Here is an 18010-nt window from a genome sequence, read left to right on the forward strand (position 1 = left end):
TTGTAGCAACAGATACTATGGTTAGACATGTTTCCTAAACACCCCCCCCCAAAAAAAACGCCTTTCAGCATTTAACTACTGTGTATTCATGGGTAAGCTCTATTCAGTGACTCAGTGGCCCTGTAGTTGCATTATCCTTATGTTACAAATGGGTGACTACTGGAAATGCCACTTTAAATAGAATATCTTTGCTATTTGTCCTCCACATTGCACACATTATTTATTTAATACACTCATTTGCCGCTTTTCAGTAATTCTTCCTATGGTGGTTTACAGTCTGACAGTCAAAATAGAATAGGAAAATACAGTAAAACATTTAAAACACTATAATCATTTCAATATAGTATAATTAATCAACATTGTTAAAATCAGCAAGCCCCAAAATCATCCAGCATAATACAGCAAGTACCACCACCAGACCCCAACCCACAATATTGGCCTACATCTGAGGCCAAATTACTAGGCCAGAATATGGAAGTGAGTTTTTAAGGCCTACTTAAAATTATCCAGGAATGGGGCCTGTCTAATATGAACTGGGGTTTACAAATTCCATAAATTAGCGAATTCCTTAGGAACCTTCCCATTTTCATATTTACAGTGGTGCCTCGCAAGACGAAAATAATTCGTTCCGCGAGTCTTTTCGTCTTGCGATGTTTTTCGTCTTGCGAAGCACGGTCCGTCGCAACTGCGCCTCTTCAAGCGGCTATAAAAAAAGCGCAAGACGTTTTCGTCTTGCGAAGCAAGCCCATAGGGAAATTCGTCTAGCGAAGCAACACACAACCGAAAAACCCTTTCGTCTAGCGAGTTTTTCGTCTTGCGAGGCATTCGTCTTGCGGGGCACCACTGTATTTGTAAAAGTAATAAGAAGTAATACAGCCAGTAATGCACCTTTGTGTTTTTCCTTCTAGCTCTGCCTGTAACTTTTATGTAAGTTTTTCAATTATAGCTATTTGGTACTATACCAGGACCAAAGTAGACCCCTTTAGGTCATTCCAGAAGTTAGCAACGGTTGTTTGTATCGCAACCAAAAGGTATTTTATCAGATTTTTATTTAGCAGTTCTGCATCCTCACCCATAAACAAGCTTATCAGAGCTACTTCTAGGGCCCTTTTTGGTTGGTTGGTTAGTAATTTTAGATATTTTTCCAGTAGCCAGAATGTGGACCTGGGTGCAGGTCTACCACATATGTTTTAGAACAGGCATGGCCAAACTTGGCACTCCAGCTATTTTTGGGACTACAATTCCCATAATCTCTGACCACTGGTCCTGTTAGCTAGGGATGATGGGAGTTGTAGTCCCAAAACAGCTGGAGGGCCAAGTTTGGCCATGCCTGTTTTAGAATAACATTTGTCCCCACACCTTTGCCAGCAAAGCATCAGAAAAAAGGTACCATTCTCATATAATTTGCAGCATCAATTATTTGCTAGCATTCATGGTGCTTTGTATGTGTGTGTGTAAAGTAAATTGTACTTCATTTATGTTACTTTATAGTGCAGTAAATAGCTCTTAGACTTACTGCTTCTGTATACCATCAACCAAATAGTTTGATTCTACTCAACTGCTCACTAGAAACTGGCTTCATTCAGATATTGTGGCAAAACATGGTTTATGCTAACCATAGCTAAGAATCCACACTGTCATTTGACCTCCAAAATACAGGAAAGACAAGCCACGGTTAGAGCTACTTTTGTAGTTTTGTTTTCCAGTTGCTCAGCACATGGCTTCATAAGTTCACTTCTGTCTCCATGGAGCAGCAGCCTTTTGGTTCACGGCAATGACTATCACTGGTTTGTTAATGGTTTGTCAATTTAGACAAAAAAAGCAAGCCATAGTCAGCTCGCTTATGGTTTGCAAACCAGTTTCAAACTGTGGTTTGGTGTCTTTGTTTGCCAGTTTCTCACAAGTCATGGTTTGTGATCTGATACAGGTTCAGTCATTAAAAATAAAACCATGGTTTGGTGTAACATCTGAATGAAGTGATTGTTGTTATGCCATGTAGTGTCAGTGACTGGCCTCTTGTTGTCCAGCTTGCTACCACTGAAAGATGCCTTGGGAACCCTATCAAATGTCTTTTTTTCTGTCAGGGGCTGCAGTCTTATTCTGGCAGCAGGAGAGGGGGATTAGCCTCTTTAGAACCATATGCTTCTCTGTTACTTCTAACATGTACTATGTAGACAGTATCCAATGTTCCTGTCTTACTGGCACAAGAGACTTGCTGAACATAACTCTTTCCTCCTCAACCTTGTAGTAGTCCTCTGTACACCCTCCAGAAAGTTGGGCGAATCTTGGGAGCAGATTTGGGGAGCATGTTGGTGGAGGAGAGGAGCCTTGTTGCATGAGTGGAGTTGCAGAGCATTGGATGCAACCATCCGAGAGGCTCTTTTCATAACCCTGACAGAATGGTAAGGCTAGAGCTACAAGGGACCACAAGGGCAGTTGCTTAGCAACCCATTCCATGACCCCTGGGACAACTTAGAAATGACTGAGAAGCATATGGCATGTATGCTCTGGATAGCTTTTTCTTTTGCTAATGTTTCTAAGACCAGAATGAGATAAGTAGCCTTTGTCAGGAACATGGAGGCTTTTGACAAGGTATTTGTATCTTTAATCGTTGGCAGACCATGCAAGGGTGCCTCACGGAAAACAAGAAGCCAATAACTTAACTGGTTCGTTTAGTATAATGGCAACCATCATGAGCAGGGTAAATGACTCCTAATTTATTGTTCTTTACAAACCTAAAACTTCTTTTTCGTCAAACATTGACCCATAATATTTTCTGTTTCAGTCCAAGTTGTTGCTATCCCACATACCCATCCTTGGTTGACTTTAGACAAATATGCATTTTTGTTCCAACAGGATTTTCCCAATCAGATCTAGCGCTGCTAAGCTTGGCTCCATGTTTGCACGAGATTGTTTCCATTTTAGAATTGACATTTCTTAATTGTGATTTTGTATTGTGTGCTTTAATAATGAACTGATCTGCCTTGAGATGAGACCCAATAAAGGAATGGGCTTTTTTAGGGAGGGCTTTTTGCTCCCCAGTACTAAGAGATTTTGACTTACACAGAGTTCTACAGTGAAACTTAGCAAGAACTGAGTTATATCAAAGCTAGACATCATCTTTGCTAGATAAAAAGCTGAGATTCTTATTTGAAGTGTGCTGTTTGATGTAACATACCTGGTAGACATGGCGTCTCAAAATGTATATGCCTTTTGATCACAATAGACAACACAGAATCTGGATGTCTCGGTTAAAGAGAATCCTGAGACTCTCCACCTTCCTATAAAAAGGTGGTAGCTAAGTTGGCCTTCGTGGTGTGTTTCAGAACTTTCCATGGTTAGGAGCAGGACTTCTCCATGCTTTGAGTTTCTTTGTTTGTTCTCAGTCTCTTTCATTTCATCCACATTCATGTTTTACCATTAAAGGTAAAGGGTAAAGGGACCCCTGACCGTTAGGTCCAGTCATGGCCAACTTTGGGGTTGCGGCGCTCATCTTGCTTTATTGGCCAAGGGAGCCGGCATACAGCTTCCAGGTCATGTGGCCAGCATGACTAAGCCGCTTCTGGTGAACCAGAGCAGCACACGGAAACACCGTTTACCTTCCCGCCAGAGCGGTACCTATTTATCTACTTGCACTTTGACGTGCTTTCAAACTGCTAGGTTGGCAGGAGCTGGGACTGAGCAACAGGAACTCACCCCGTCGCGGGGATTCGAACCGCCAACCTTCTGATCTGCAAGTCCTAGGCTCTGTGGTTTAACCCACAGCGCCAATAAATACTTGTCAGCTCTCTACATTAGTGATGTCTGTGTGGCCCTACAGTTGCTGTTGGAGTGCAGTTGCCATCAGCCCCAGCTAGAATGGTCTGTGGTAGGGGATGATGGCAGTCATCTCACCTTTCAGTGGGTGCCCTCAGGAGCTACTGTTCCACACCCTGGAGGTATAAGTCTCTTAGCAAAACATTCACTAGTGGGGTCATAGTAGTACTATGGATTAGGGTTTTGGACTGAGGAGTTTCATTCAGCTATGAAACACACTGAGTGATACTGGGCCAGTGAGTGGAACACCTTCCCATCAGATGTCGAAGAGATAAGCAATTATACAACTTACCAAAGACATCTGAAGGCAGCCCTGTATCGGAAAGTTTTTAATGTTTAATGTTTCACTGTGTTTTTTATATTCCACTGGAAGCTGCTTAGAGTGGCTGGGTCAACCCAGTCAGATGTGCAGGGTGTAAGTAGCAAAATATTATTAATATTATTAGCCAAGCAGTTATCCAAGCAATAGTGTGTAGGACTGTAAATTGTGCTTGACTATTCTCCTTTTGTGTGAGGCTTGCCTCTCAGTTTTTGGTTCAGCGCTGAACATAGCTTGCTTTGATGTCCAAATAAGCCAAGTGTGGTTAATGCTTGTAAACCTAAAATCAGAAACCCACTTCAAACTGTGGTGGAAAACTGAGAGATAAGCAATGGATGTGAAGGCAGTCTGAATATATGGCTCATTTTCAATCCTCTAAACTAGGCATGTCCAATTTACAAGAGACTGCAATCTACTCCCACTATAAATTGACCAAAATTGTTGAGCTTTTTTTGGAAGCCAAAGCTGTGGAGCTTTACTTTTTTCCGGGTAGATCAACCAGTAGATTGCGCTCAACTGGTTGGACATGCCTTCTCTAAACCATGGTTTGGATGGTTGCCGGAATAGATCGTAGAAAAAGTTTCTACCTAGCAGTGAGGATAACACATGGTCACCCTGAAGTCAGATGAATGGTGGAATAAAACTGTCTAAAATGCAGTACTTTTTGGCTTAATCAGGAGATTTTAGAATAGAATTTTAGAACCCCATATTTAGAAGTTCCACCCTTACTTTCAATGTATGCATCTCCTAGGGCGGGGGTTGTGGTGCTACTCCTGTTTCTCCATGGGTGATTTTGTCTGGAGAATTCTCAGACAGTGTTAGCTATTAATCATGAACAAAAACTGGGGATTGTTCTACTAATCGCTTTATGTCTCGGGAGACATTTGTTACTGATGGTTGAGTGATCAAGGTGATTGCAGCTCAGAATGTAAATAGCAATGGAAGGGAGCGTTTGTGATGGGAAAGGAAGCAATTATTGCACAAGGTCAGGAGTAGTTTGCATGATGAGCAAAAGGACAGAAAAGCATGCCATCAAATCCTAGTGTGTTCTCTGTCCTTCTCTATCTTGATTTGGGGAGAAATGGCTTTAGGTCAGCCTACAATGGCAGAGCTGTAGGTAGTTATTTGTGTGAAGATTTAAATTAAATGTGCTTGGTTTGGGGATACTTCGGTTGCTCACTTTTAAGAATCTGTCTTAGGCTGTGGTGCTTTGTTGCATGTGACATCCCTTGAAGCATGTACAAAAATGTACAGGTGGGGTTCTGTTATGTCACTCAGTGTAACATGATATGCAATTTGAAGTTGATTGATCAAAAGAATGGGGTGCTACTATGCTTATGTCTTTGAGTGCCTTTTGCTGGTGGTTTATTGGGCTCTCTCAATGACCTGTAAGTGGCTTACGCCATTTTGTACATTCTCCCTCCTCTTTTGTTCCCCTTGTCTGTGGTCGCTACCTTCAGCACTTCCATCAAAATGACTTAGCAGTTGATGGTGGCACTATTTTGCTCTGCACAGTCTTCACAAGGATACATTATCATCTCCCTCTCTCTGTTCAGTCTATTCTCTCAGTTTGTTATTCAAGGAAGTGACACAAAACAGGTAAGCCACAGATACCTGCATCTGTTCCCAAGTATGCTACTTCTCTCCATTCTAGAAGCAACTTACCAGTATTGCATCTCACAGTATTCTAATCCAAAATGAGTATATCTGATATACTGACTTTAGAACTTATATGACCAAGGCAAATTACTTTGACTGAAAATATGATTTAGGTGCTCCAGTCATTCAGGTATTTTAATATGTATCCTAGCTTTTGTGCATATTAACATAATGATTTAGATTGTCCCAAATCTGTGCTTTGAGCTTTAAAATGATGCCAAGATTGCCTTGGCATGGAGAATTTTTGGTTTGCCAACAACTGCATTTTAAAAGTGTGGGTATTGTATAGGAAAAAGAAAAACTTGTGTGGGAGGAAGGGAAAAAAAACAAGTCAACTTGCAGAGACCACTTCACTGAGAATGAGTGGGATGTGGAGGCTAAACCCTTCTCTTCTGACAGTGTTCAAGGAGCTGCATGTTAATTGAGTTTATATAAAACTGAAGGGTGGGGCTATAGCTCAATGGTGGAACACAGGCTTCATGTGCAGAAGTGTCTCTAGCCTAGCCCACCCCTTGGCACCAGGTAGCCGGGGATGTAGAAGATCTCTAAGATCCTGGGTAGTCTTGGCCAGTCAAGAGCATGGAATGCTGATAGCTGAGAACCCAAAACAGGATTTGAGCTTGCAGATACGCAGCAGGTTGGTTTACTACACGGATGAGACCTCATTATTGAGCTTACTCTGTGGCATTGATGGTAAAGCAGAAACAATACTTAGCTGTCAAAATGGGGTTGTCTTGTACCCCCAGTAGTGTTTCCAGGGCAGTGTCTCCCACTGCTGCAGAAATGTTACATCTATCTGCATACAGAGTTAAGCTTTCACATTTTATCACTGTAAAGTGCTGGTGTCTAGAGGGCCTGAAGGAAAACTCTGCTGCTTCAGAAAAGCCTGCTACATCTTAAAATGTGTGTCAGTCTGCAGGGCCAACAAGGTTACAAACATCTTGCACTTCATGTGCTTAGTGTGGCTCATCAGAGAATTCTGTTCTAGTAGCGTAATTGCTTCCTGTCTCTGTGTATAGTTTACAATCTATGGGTCAGGAGCTTGACTTAGCATACAAAACCCCATCAGGGCCCAAGTTGGGTCAAGCTGATTCTTACACACATTATCAGTGAAGTGGATAAGACAAAATCACTAGCTGAGAGTGAGCTGTACAGGGAATCTGAGGGCTGTGGGTCATTTGGAACACCTGGTCTCTTCCTAGCTGGAAAACAGCAAGGCAGTAGGCTCAAGATGGTTGCAGCAATAGGGAGCAGAACGTTTCTGTGTTTGTAACTGGTACTCATTTCCCACTTTGTTGACACGTGACCATATCCTGTTCATCTTAAGCAGTGTATTGTGTAATTGGGGAACCAAGAAAAATGTCGTGGCAATCCCTTTTTGTGATCAGAGCAGCTCCAAAAACATATACATTCCTAATAATGGAGGTTACCACCCTTTGGTTTCTAGCTCTCACTTTTTGCAGAGTTCAGCATTTAGCTGAATGCCCAGTACGACCTGAAAGAAGGAGAAAATAAAGTGGCTGTGAAAGAGTGATTTGCCCAAGACCATCCAATTAGCTTCATGACTAGACAGTGATGTGAGTTCAAGGCCTTGTAGCTTAAGTCCAACAATGCTACAACCCTGCATATGGTGGAAAGTCACCAGCTTGGGGTGGGAAACCTGTTGGGCACGCTAGCATTTTACAGTGAGTGAAACAGCTCTCTGGGCATCACAGTTACTGTGTGAAACCTCCAGAACAGGTTGTGAATGGTTGAAAATCAAGTTCAATTAATTACAATAGTCATGTCATAAGGTGAGCTTTTCAGGTGCTTGTAAAAGTGAGCTAGATTTTGTGTAGACACTGCTGCCCTGGTCAAGTGTAAGCCAGTTTTGCAGCTTATAAAATTTGAAAAATGCACCCTTGCACAAGCCCTGCATCTTTTTACCCAATGCCAAATAGTTCTCATGTTTATCTGGAATGCAGGCAAGTGGTCTTTCAATGCCTACATGAGCAACAATTCTACAATTTACAGAGATTGCTGGAAAATTTAATGGAAGAACTCAAGGGACTATCTTACTAATAAATATTGCCCTGAAGGCTAAATGGAAAATCTAAAAAAACCCTGATAATTATTCAGCTCTGAAGATCAGGGAAAGAAGACGAGAGAGAGAAAAACACTTTAGATAAAAGTGGTAGTCTTGTAATTTCTTGCACATTGGTTTTAACACCCCAGAGTCATTCAATCTGAATATAGTACATGAATCCCAGAGCTTATGTTCCCTTAGGCATTTACAAAGTGAATAATTTGTAACTGCAGAATCTGATTATATGTTCCAAGTCGGGTATAAATGAGTTTTGATTCTTGAGTTTAGGGATAGTAAGTATGGCTGGCACATAGTTTAAAGTGCTTTGAAGTCCCTTCTTATTTTGCCATGTCAGTCCAGATATTGTGCAGAACTAAGGTTTGTGCCACCCAGAATCACACCATAGTTTGAGCTTTCAGATGTATAGCAGGCACACCCTGATTGTGTGTTCCTCTCACAACTGCTCATCAATTTACTTCATCTCTTGTCTCCATGGGGCAGCGGAGGCTGTGTAATAATCTTAACTGTGAACTATCAATGGCTTGTGATTTTTGACACAACAGTGAACCATGGTTAGCATAATCTGCATTTTGCAAACCAGCTTCAAACCATGGTTTGATAACCCATTGTGTTTGAGCAGTCTGGTTTGGATGAATAGACAAACAAACAAACAAACAAACAAACAAACAAACTGTTATTTGTATGCTATTTGAATGCAGCTATGTGTAGCTGCCCCACTGATTGTGGGGCAATGCATCCAAAATGAGCCTGATTGCTGCTTCCTTAAGAGATGATGGCACCTTTCTCTCTTAAGGGCACATTTATACTCTTCTGCATAGGGCCAGTTCTTTTCTCATTCAGTTGGAACCATCCATGATCGGCAAGGATCCAAAAGAAATATGATTGTACACACTTCCTCAAGCCTTCTGTTACCATTGGAGAAGGAAACGGTGTGAAACTTATCCAAGCAAACAGAACAAGGTAGTACCAGTGACACCTCTGGCTTGCATTCTGCTTCAACAGTAAGATAGCTAAATCGTGTTAGATGTGAACAATTTCATACACAAAATGTTGATGAGTTCCTTCACAGGGGCATTGCAGAAGTGGGCTGAGTGACTAAGACTGCAGAGACAGAAAGTGTTTCATCGCTCAGAGCAGCTCTCAGCAACAGTGCATATGCACATGATGACGGGAGGAAAGCCATTACTGCCACTGCAATCCTTTTAACAGCTTGTTCACTTTTATCTCCTGTATACCTACAAGAATAATTGATGCCCTCTTCAGCTGGAACCAACATCAGATCATTTCTGGCTTGATGTGATCCTGTTTATCTAACAAATGTTAACAATTGTAATAATGCTTTTAAAAGCACTGTTTTTCAGTAATTCAGAAACTGGATTCCAAAGCTGCAATTGCGTCGATGCCTTCAACAGAATTAATTTTTGACTTTACAGGTTGTGAATGTGTGCTCTTGCACATGTCGAACGGCAAGCTTTAGTAGTTGTGTCCGATTCTCATTGCTTGTTATGAGCTTCACAAGAGAAGCAGACAGATTTCCTTTCCAGAAATGTGTGTCAACTTTCCTGACCTTGTAACATGTGCTCATCCGTTTCTGTGACCTTGGGTGTAAAACAAATGAATAGAAGGGTTTTTTTTATTGCCTAGACTGGCTTGTAGCACCTTCTGTGAAGTCTTTTTGCAAACAATGTAGTGTGAATCTATCCCTTGAGTCATATCCCAGCATTCATAAAGTGTGTTCCTTTGGTAGCATACTAGTCTTGATGTATTTGGCCAGAGGTTTTTGCTTTTTCCTCTTTGCTTTTTCTGTCTGGGTCTTTTAAAATGACAAAAAATAATATACTCATTATTCAGTTTAACGTTAAAATTGTATCTAACTTACTTGAAATTCCTGGATTTAATGTTATATGAATTTGCAGGGTTTTTAAATGAAAGTAAATGGCAATGAAAAGTACCATATTTTTCCATGTATAAACTATATTTTTTCTTAATCTTTTGAAGTTTAAAATAAGGGGACGTCTTATACACAGATAATGCATAGTGCATTTTCTTAATTTTGGGTTAAAAAAAATAGGGGTTGTCATACACGGAAAAATACGGTATATATTCCAGCCATAGGGTTAACGGTTCCAAATGCCAGTCCTAGCATTTGATCTGCATTGTAATGACTATAAGTGATCAAAAACAGAGTGTATGGAGTAAATTGCTCTACTTGGCCAATACCAGTGGTCAGAGAGCTTTCAGTGGAACTAGGCTTACTTGTTCTGTAAGCTGACAGTGAACTAGATTCTTACCTTCACACTTTTTCATGGAGAAAAGCTATATATGGAGATACAAATGTTCCTACCTGGGACTTGAAAAATACAAGCTCCCTGATAGCCTAACATAGAATTCAGGCTTGTTGGGTGTACTTTGTTTTTTGCTAGAGTCTCAATACCTACGAACCAGAGTCATGTGCAGAAGACAGTTCATGAGGTGGGGTCTATATTGATATTTGGATGCCAGGCACCATATTAAATCAAGATGGCAAACTGAAATGTGACTTTGTCATGACTGTGCTCATTTTATTGGCATCTCCGAACTTAGCACAAGGGTTCCCAAGGTGGGAGCTGTGGTCTTTGTCAGCACTGAGATTCTAGGCACCATTTTCAGTCAGGAAGGCAGACTAAAATGTGACTTTGGCATGACTTAACCTGATTCTTAGTGTGATGCTCTCAAATTATACTGTCCATTTAAAGAAAATAATATCTTTTAGCCCAGCCAGATGGGTGGGGTATAAATAAATTATTATTATCCCTGAGGTAGAGATGGCATTCCTCATTGACATTTAGGTGAAGGTTACCATTTTGAATCAAGATGGTAGACTAAACCATGACTTTGGTGACTATGCTATTTTTTATTTTTTTATTTTGCATAGTCCTGGCCACCTCTCAAGATAGTTTTGCTGAACTTGGCGTGAGGGTTCCTGAGTTGCAGGTGGGGGGGTCTAAGCTGATGTTTGGGTGCCAGGTGCCATTTTGAATCAAGATGGTGGACTTGAAATTTGACTTTGGTGTGATGCCAATGGTTTTTTTGGCATAGGTTTGGCCACCTCTTAAGATACCATTGCCACACATGGCATGAGGGTTCCTGAGGTTGTGGTAGCAGCCTTCATCAATGTCTGGATACCAGGTTCCACTTCGAATGAAGATTCCATTTTGAATTGCCCAATATTTTATGTGTGTGGCCCAAGCTCACAAAACACACAATCAACTTAAAAATCACAATATTTTTGGGTTTCTAAAAAAAAAAAAAAATTCTGGGCAGTGCCAGGCACTCCCTACTAATGGACATAAAAAAACTAAACAATGAAGGGTGGGAAGGGGAGAAGATGAATATTAGAGCATTTGGGTTCATGACATTCTCAAGGCCCAGAAGAAGGATGTCCAAAAATGCCATTGGTCAAAAATAACACCCTTCACCCTTGTCATACTCCAGAGTTATTACGATGGATCCCCTCACACCTCTGGGAAAAGATTTAAGTAGATTATGCTTCCTGTTTCTGGTCCATGTGAGAGAGACATTACAACTGCATGGAGTCCCAAGTGAGTTAATGACAACTCCTAGCAGCTGTTTATAGAGGAAGCCCGGTGTCTTGCTTAGAGGAGTGTGGCCTGATGTCTGAATTAATGCACGGAGCTGCTTCTGAAAAGAGAATTGCATTATCCGACTTTTTAACTCTTATCAACTTGCAAATGTCATGTAGTCCACAGTGCTTATCTCAAGGTGACAAGTTCTTGGGATGCCCTCGATCACCTACTGAATATCTGATGCAGAGGCCTAAGCATGAATATGCAGATTTCCATATTCCACCTGCCAGCGCAGAACACTTGCAGTGAACATTTAGGTTCTGTGGCCTCGACAGGGCAAAACATTAATCTTAATACAGAGGAAATGGTGGTGATTTATTCAGCAAATGTCAGTGGGATACTTGGAGGCCCGCCATACAAGGGAAATGGCATGGCACCTGTGCCCATGGTTCAGAGCAGAAACTGAGGAAATTCTCTGTTACTGCATGAATCATTTGGGGGTATAACATAAGGCAGAATTTGCTTTTGGGATATAAATTCATGTTTTAAACACTGTTTGACAGGAATTAATGTTTGCAAGCTGTGTCATACAACAGAAGTGACACAGAAGACACAAGTGTGTGGAGGCATGTAGTGCCTAAGATTGTGTTTCCCCCAGGGGGTGTCTGATGCTGCAGCAAAACTCTACTGAAACTTGCACTGCCTCATTTCCATTTTTGAGAGGAATAATTCCAAGCTACCTCTATAAGCATCTCTTTTAATAAGGCCACCTGGATTTTGCTACAGAATCTGGTGATGGTGAGACTTGGTTAAATTCCGTTTGATTGTATTAAAATCCTAATTTACATAGTGTGCTATTTACTCTCTGGAGACACATGACTTCCTGCAGTGTATTGGAAGCTTTGAGCAGGTAAGCACTGCATTTTAAAGTAAGTAACTCCAGCTTTTAGACTCAGCAGGCAGAAAGTAATACTGGACACCCCCTCATAACTATAAGAAGGGAATAAGCATTAATTACAGACACGGCATGTTAATTCTCAGAACTGTTCCTGTAATCACACATTAAAGAAATGAGTGTGCTGCAGCACATTTTTCTGGCCTCCGAAAAGGCACACTTCCCCTGAGAAATCACATGAATGGCAAAGGGGTTTAGGCAGCGCAGCAGGTCACATATATTCTGTCTGAGCAGGTTGTGTGTAATGAGAGACTACTGTCACATGTGGTGAGGGACAACTTTACTTGGGATAGCAGAATGGGGGGCAGGGGGAGAGAGAGAGAAGAGGGATATTGGGGAGAAAAGGGGTTGCCCTGCCCACTTTTATCCCTGGCCATTACCAACTCCGCTCCTGGTATGTGACTCCCTGAGGAGTAAGTCACAGGGAATGCTGCCCTCAGTTCAGCATCCCTTGTGTATTACCATCATATCAGTGCATGCAGGGCTGCATTTGCAAAGTTGCACATTTACTGTTCGTCTTATTTGATCACCCCTTTGTGTGAGGTGTTTGAATTCAAACTTTCTTCAGTTTTTCACTCTTCATAGCTCCAAACCGGTGCAGCGGATATTAAAAACACATAGTTGGGGAGGGTGAGGCTTTCACTAAGTAATAGCATTGAATGGGGAAGTGAAGAGGCTGCAGGAGAAACACAGTGTTTTAATAGACTACAGGGCTAGAATGTATGTCTCTTGTTCAAGAGTTAGACTCAATAACAGCTTGCCTACAGACATTGTGAGGCAGACAATGCAATAATTGCAATATCCCTTATAGCCTCCAACAGCAATGTTGATTGCCATGAAAATAAAGTGGGATTTTTTGGCGTTCATATTTATCCCTGAAAAATCATCCTTTGCTACTGCATACTCTTCATCACTAACCCTTTTGTTCTGAAGATGATGAATACAGGTGGTGTCTATTTTTGGTCAGTGATACCTGTTCCAGGATTGTGTAGAAGCTGCGGCCATGGATAGCATTGTTTCTGCTGGGTTCCCTAATGCTTGATAGGAACCTGTTTTGAGTGCCCACATTAGGCCTCTTAATTGCGTCTAATATATATTTACCATGCAGTTCTAATGGAAACCAATGCCACTAACTTGCTGGATGGTGTGAGGGATTGTTGTATCCCTATTGTAAACCCTTTTAGTTTCTCCATGACCTCTTTGGGGTCTGTTTCCATTGGTGTCCCAGGATTGCTTGCTGCATCAAGCAGAGGAAGGGACACAGGTCATTGGGAGAGCACATGTTTTGTGTCAAGGTAGGACTGGGATTGTCCCCTGTCTGAAACCCTGGAGAGCCTTTGCCAGTTTGTGTAGACTAAACTGAGCAAGGTCAACCAGTGTTCTGCCTTGCTATGAGATGGCTTTCTAGTCCTATGACTCATAGTGGTTTGAAATTTGGGCATTGCTTTCTTTCTTTGCCATCCCTACCCTACAGTGGGTCTTTCACTTGCTTACCTGTTTAGGGATACATTTGTCTCATATCTGCATTTTTAAGACTTCAGGTAGGTCTTTGTGTCTGGGAAGGCAGGTTGTGGACTAAGAACCAGTGGTCCAGTTCACATGTGATGCTATACCATACCATGGTTAAATAGGAACTCAGCTACATTAGTCAAAAAACAAAGAACAAAAAACTTTGTTCTTCCACTGGTTTTGAATGTGTTATAAACATGCAACACCAGATGGTGCTGTAGAGCAGAAAACTTTTCTATGTGATCTTACATAGTTCCCCCCTCCTTTGTTATAATGATTTAATTTCTGACTTATTTATAGCGTTTTTCCTTAACTCGGGGGCTGACGGGCCATAGCACCCCCAAATGGTGGTTATGGAGGTTTCCTAGAATTGATGCATGTCATAGGGTGACCTGTAACCTTGATCAACCCTGCTGATCCACAACTCACAGGTGGGCTGGTTGATTTAAGGAGACATACCCATTCCCTTTGCCAAAACCTGCTGACATCTGTAATCAATACAGCTGTGGCCTGTTTAACCCCATACTTATGTCACATGTTTTATTGCTGCCTGTTTTGTATTCAGCCCCCTGTCATGCAAACAGGTTGTGTCGTAATAGTAATGTGCCTGCTTGTTTTTCTCTTTGTCTTTCCACTGCAGACCATCTTTCCAGCCTGCCTATTATCAGCAAAGATGTCCCCATTGATAGAGAAAATTAGTGATCAGAAGGACTTCAAGAAGCTCCTGAGAACACGGAACAATGTGTTGGTGCTATATTCCAAATCTTGTGAGTGCTGCTCATTAAAAAACAAGCAAAGGTTTAAGAGCAATTAATATGTTAACAAATAATGCTGAGTAGCTGTCAAGGTTGAAAGGATCACAAAAAGAGCAAGGATTATTATTATTTTTTAAAAGTTAAATCTTGATTTCAGACCTTATATACTGTATATCTGATAAATAGCAGACTGTTTTGCAGACTGATACAAGCATTTGCTGATAAAACTTTTGATCCCCCCCACCCCCAGGAATGAATTCATTTCTCTCTTGCTATTTTTCTTCCTGTCCTTACACCGAACAAAATAAGTTTTTTTAATTTTATAACTTTTATAAATAAAACGATGTATCGCTTCTGTTTTGTAAGAGCAGTCCTATAACGAGAAGCGCAGATGGAGGCAGATCTGGTGAGCTTTTCGGCTTAACATCACACAAGTCATTCCACTCTTTTGCCTTGAGGCACTCTTCATACCATTCTTTTCCCTTTGTTCTCTTAACACACATCAAGGATGTTCTCAGCAATAGTTTTATTTGCCCTTTATCGTATATATATAATATATAAACACTGTGTGTGAAAAAGAGCAATTTTCCTTCCTCTACGCCTAGTTATACAAGCATCCCCACACACCAAGTTGGTGTCACCAGCATTTGTGTTTATCTTTCTGTTTCCTTCTCTCTCTCTCTCTCTCTCTCTCCGCCCCCCCCCCCGCCCCCCCGCCTTTGGTCTGTTCCGTTTGCATCTTCTTATGCTTCACCTCCGCTTGAAATACCCTTCTTAACTTCTTGTCTCCTAGCCACCCACTTGCTGTCTCTTTCAGTTACAATCAACTTCTTTTCTCTGCTGGTTTCCTCCTTCTGCCTCCATCCCTGATTCTATAGTACAGCTTTTCTTCTGCTTTCTTTCTCTTTCTTTTTAATTGTCTGTACTGGATTGTGAGCTGCTCTTGGCAAGATTATTTGCAAGAGCTTGGCCCATTTAGGGCACTGTGTGTAGAAAGGCTAATTACGCCTAATATTTCATGGCTGTGATATTTACTTGGCCAGGAGATGTATGATCTGCACATTAGCTTGGAAATTAGATCAAATTGGTCTCTTTAATGCTTTTTTATTCCCTCCTTGAGTCCCCCCTTTGGGTGAGGAAGAGGAACAAGCCAAGAGATGTTGGTTTTTAAATTTTATTACGCAGTTTTCAGTTGCTCTTAGGCTTAAGCCCCCTTGTTGCTTATTCTGAAAGGGAGGGAGCTGCTTCTCCCAAGTAGCTTGTTTGGGGAAGCTTATTCAAGAATTAGGGTTTTTTTAATTTATCTGATTTTAGAATATATTACATTGACTGCAACATAATTAGATTAAAGGGCAGAATTTTATGGAATCTTAAGTGACTGAGGTTCATCTCTTCTTGCTACTAAGGCAGGACTCTTTTACTAATTTCTATTGATTAATTAGATAATGGAGGGGACAGGAAAGGGAACAGATGCTTGATTCAGCCACCTTCCAAAACCACGATTAAGAAGATTGGCCAGCAGACCAGAAGCTGCAGCCATGGTTTAAAGTGGGATATGCCGACTGTGATTTCGAGTGCTGTCGGAGTCCACAAACAATAGTTATGTCCACAGTTCCCCCCAGAGCCTGGATTGCTCAGCTGTCAGAAAATGAAAGCAAACAAGTGGAAATAATGCATGATTTGCCTGTGAGTTTGGAAGTTCAGTACATGGTTCAGGTTCTAAATACAAACCATGGTTTGGAGTAATGTCTGTGCTAATATCAAAGTCAAAATAATTCAACAGGACTCAGCTATAAAGTGTCCTGAAACACTTGTTCCAATGAAAAAACTTCTTCAGAGTTACTAGGGAAGGACCAGTGATGAACAACACTTAGAAATGGCCTGTCCACTACTAAGGGACTGCATAGCTCCATTTGTCATCTGTTGCTACACCCATCCCTTTCTCTCACTCCCCTTTAATAAATGTCAGGTGGGATTTTGCACACATAAACTAGCATATGTGATATTCGGGAGATGGTGCCTCTGGCAGAGGGTAGTCTTCCCAGAGAGTAATTTTCATTGCTCATCTCTTTATACACATCACTGATATTTAAATACATTTTTTATCTTGTTAGACTGCTGTCCAGGAGCATATACAGTTGTCTGCTCCTGTTGATGTGGGGTTTGTTTGTTTTTTGGTCTTTATAGCTCTTCCAGAAAAGGTAACTAATAGTGGCCCCATGCATTCTTATGCAGAATTTAAACCCACTGTGTCCAGTAGAATTTCCTATGTCAAATTCAGATTTGGGAGGCAAGGACCTGACCTTATGTACACTGTAAAGCACAATGCACATTGATAGCAGTGAATAATTAAATAATAAGTACATTTTATTGATAATACAGAATAATGTATATCATACTATTTGCAGCATGCCACAAGTAGAAAGCAGAAACATTAGGGTCTGCTATGGCTGTTGGTTATCAGAGAATATAATTAATTTCATTTGTGCATTGCATATAATAAAAAAACCCACAGTGCTAGTAAGATTTTCAAAAAAATCGGGACACCACATGGGAACAATCTGATCTAGAAAGGCCATTGAGCATTTAGAAATCCAGAACTATATCATACAGTATACCCACTAATTAATAATTATATATTAAAAGTAAATATATAACTTGCAAGATAATGTGGATTGCTAATTATCAGCAAAACAATGCACATTGTCTTCGACAAGGAATAGCTCAACAAATCTGTAGAGTGGAATTATCTTTCAGAGTTGGGATATTGTTACCTCATTTCTTAATATAATGTAAACCCAAGTTACCTTTCTCTGCAGTAGAAGTTGTTTGTGGAAAAGAACTATCTTAAATGAAGGGATTATTTAGGTGCTAATTAGAATTCCTCTTCACATCTGTCAGTCTGCCTTTACAGTATTCCCATAATGTTCACTTTTTATGTTTGAGAAGGAACGTCCTCAATTCATACTGTGTGTGAGCAGCCTCTCACCTGTTTTGGAACCACATGACCATGTAGGAGTCTGAGCACCTGGAGTCTCCTGCTGGTTGTTCCTGAAGGGTATTTGGGATTCTTCCTCTCCTCACAGCACTATGACGGTGTATCAGATTCTCTCTATCCATGCATTCTAAAACAGTGGGTTTGATGGTAGCAGGGGAGAATAGTGAAAATGCTGTTCCTCTTCACCTACCTCTCTACTGTAAGATTTCCTTTAAAATTCAGATAAGGCACTTGTAGCAGAAGGATAAACTTTTCCTCAATTGCTCTAGAAAGTGAAATAGCTTTTAATGGATGCTCACGTGACCTAATTGCTGTTAAAATATTTATGCTATTGGTAGCATAAGGTA

General features: G+C 41.0%; 1 protein-coding gene across 2 annotated transcripts in view; it reads left to right on the forward strand.

Annotated features, from left to right (window-relative positions):
- PDIA5 (protein disulfide isomerase family A member 5) overlaps positions 1-18010 on the forward strand; it is a 151129-nt gene that overhangs the window by 15053 nt on the left and 118066 nt on the right. For both annotated transcript variants that reach the window (XM_081188770.1, XM_081188771.1), the window contains exon 2: positions 14551-14677. In XM_081188770.1, the coding sequence (XP_081044896.1) occupies positions 14551-14677 (127 nt within the window). The remainder of the gene's footprint in view (positions 1-14550; positions 14678-18010) is intronic.

This window comes from Podarcis bocagei (genome assembly GCF_964188305.1).
Source record: "Podarcis bocagei genome assembly, chromosome: 1".
In the NCBI taxonomy this organism is placed as follows: Eukaryota; Metazoa; Chordata; class Lepidosauria; order Squamata; family Lacertidae; genus Podarcis; species Podarcis bocagei.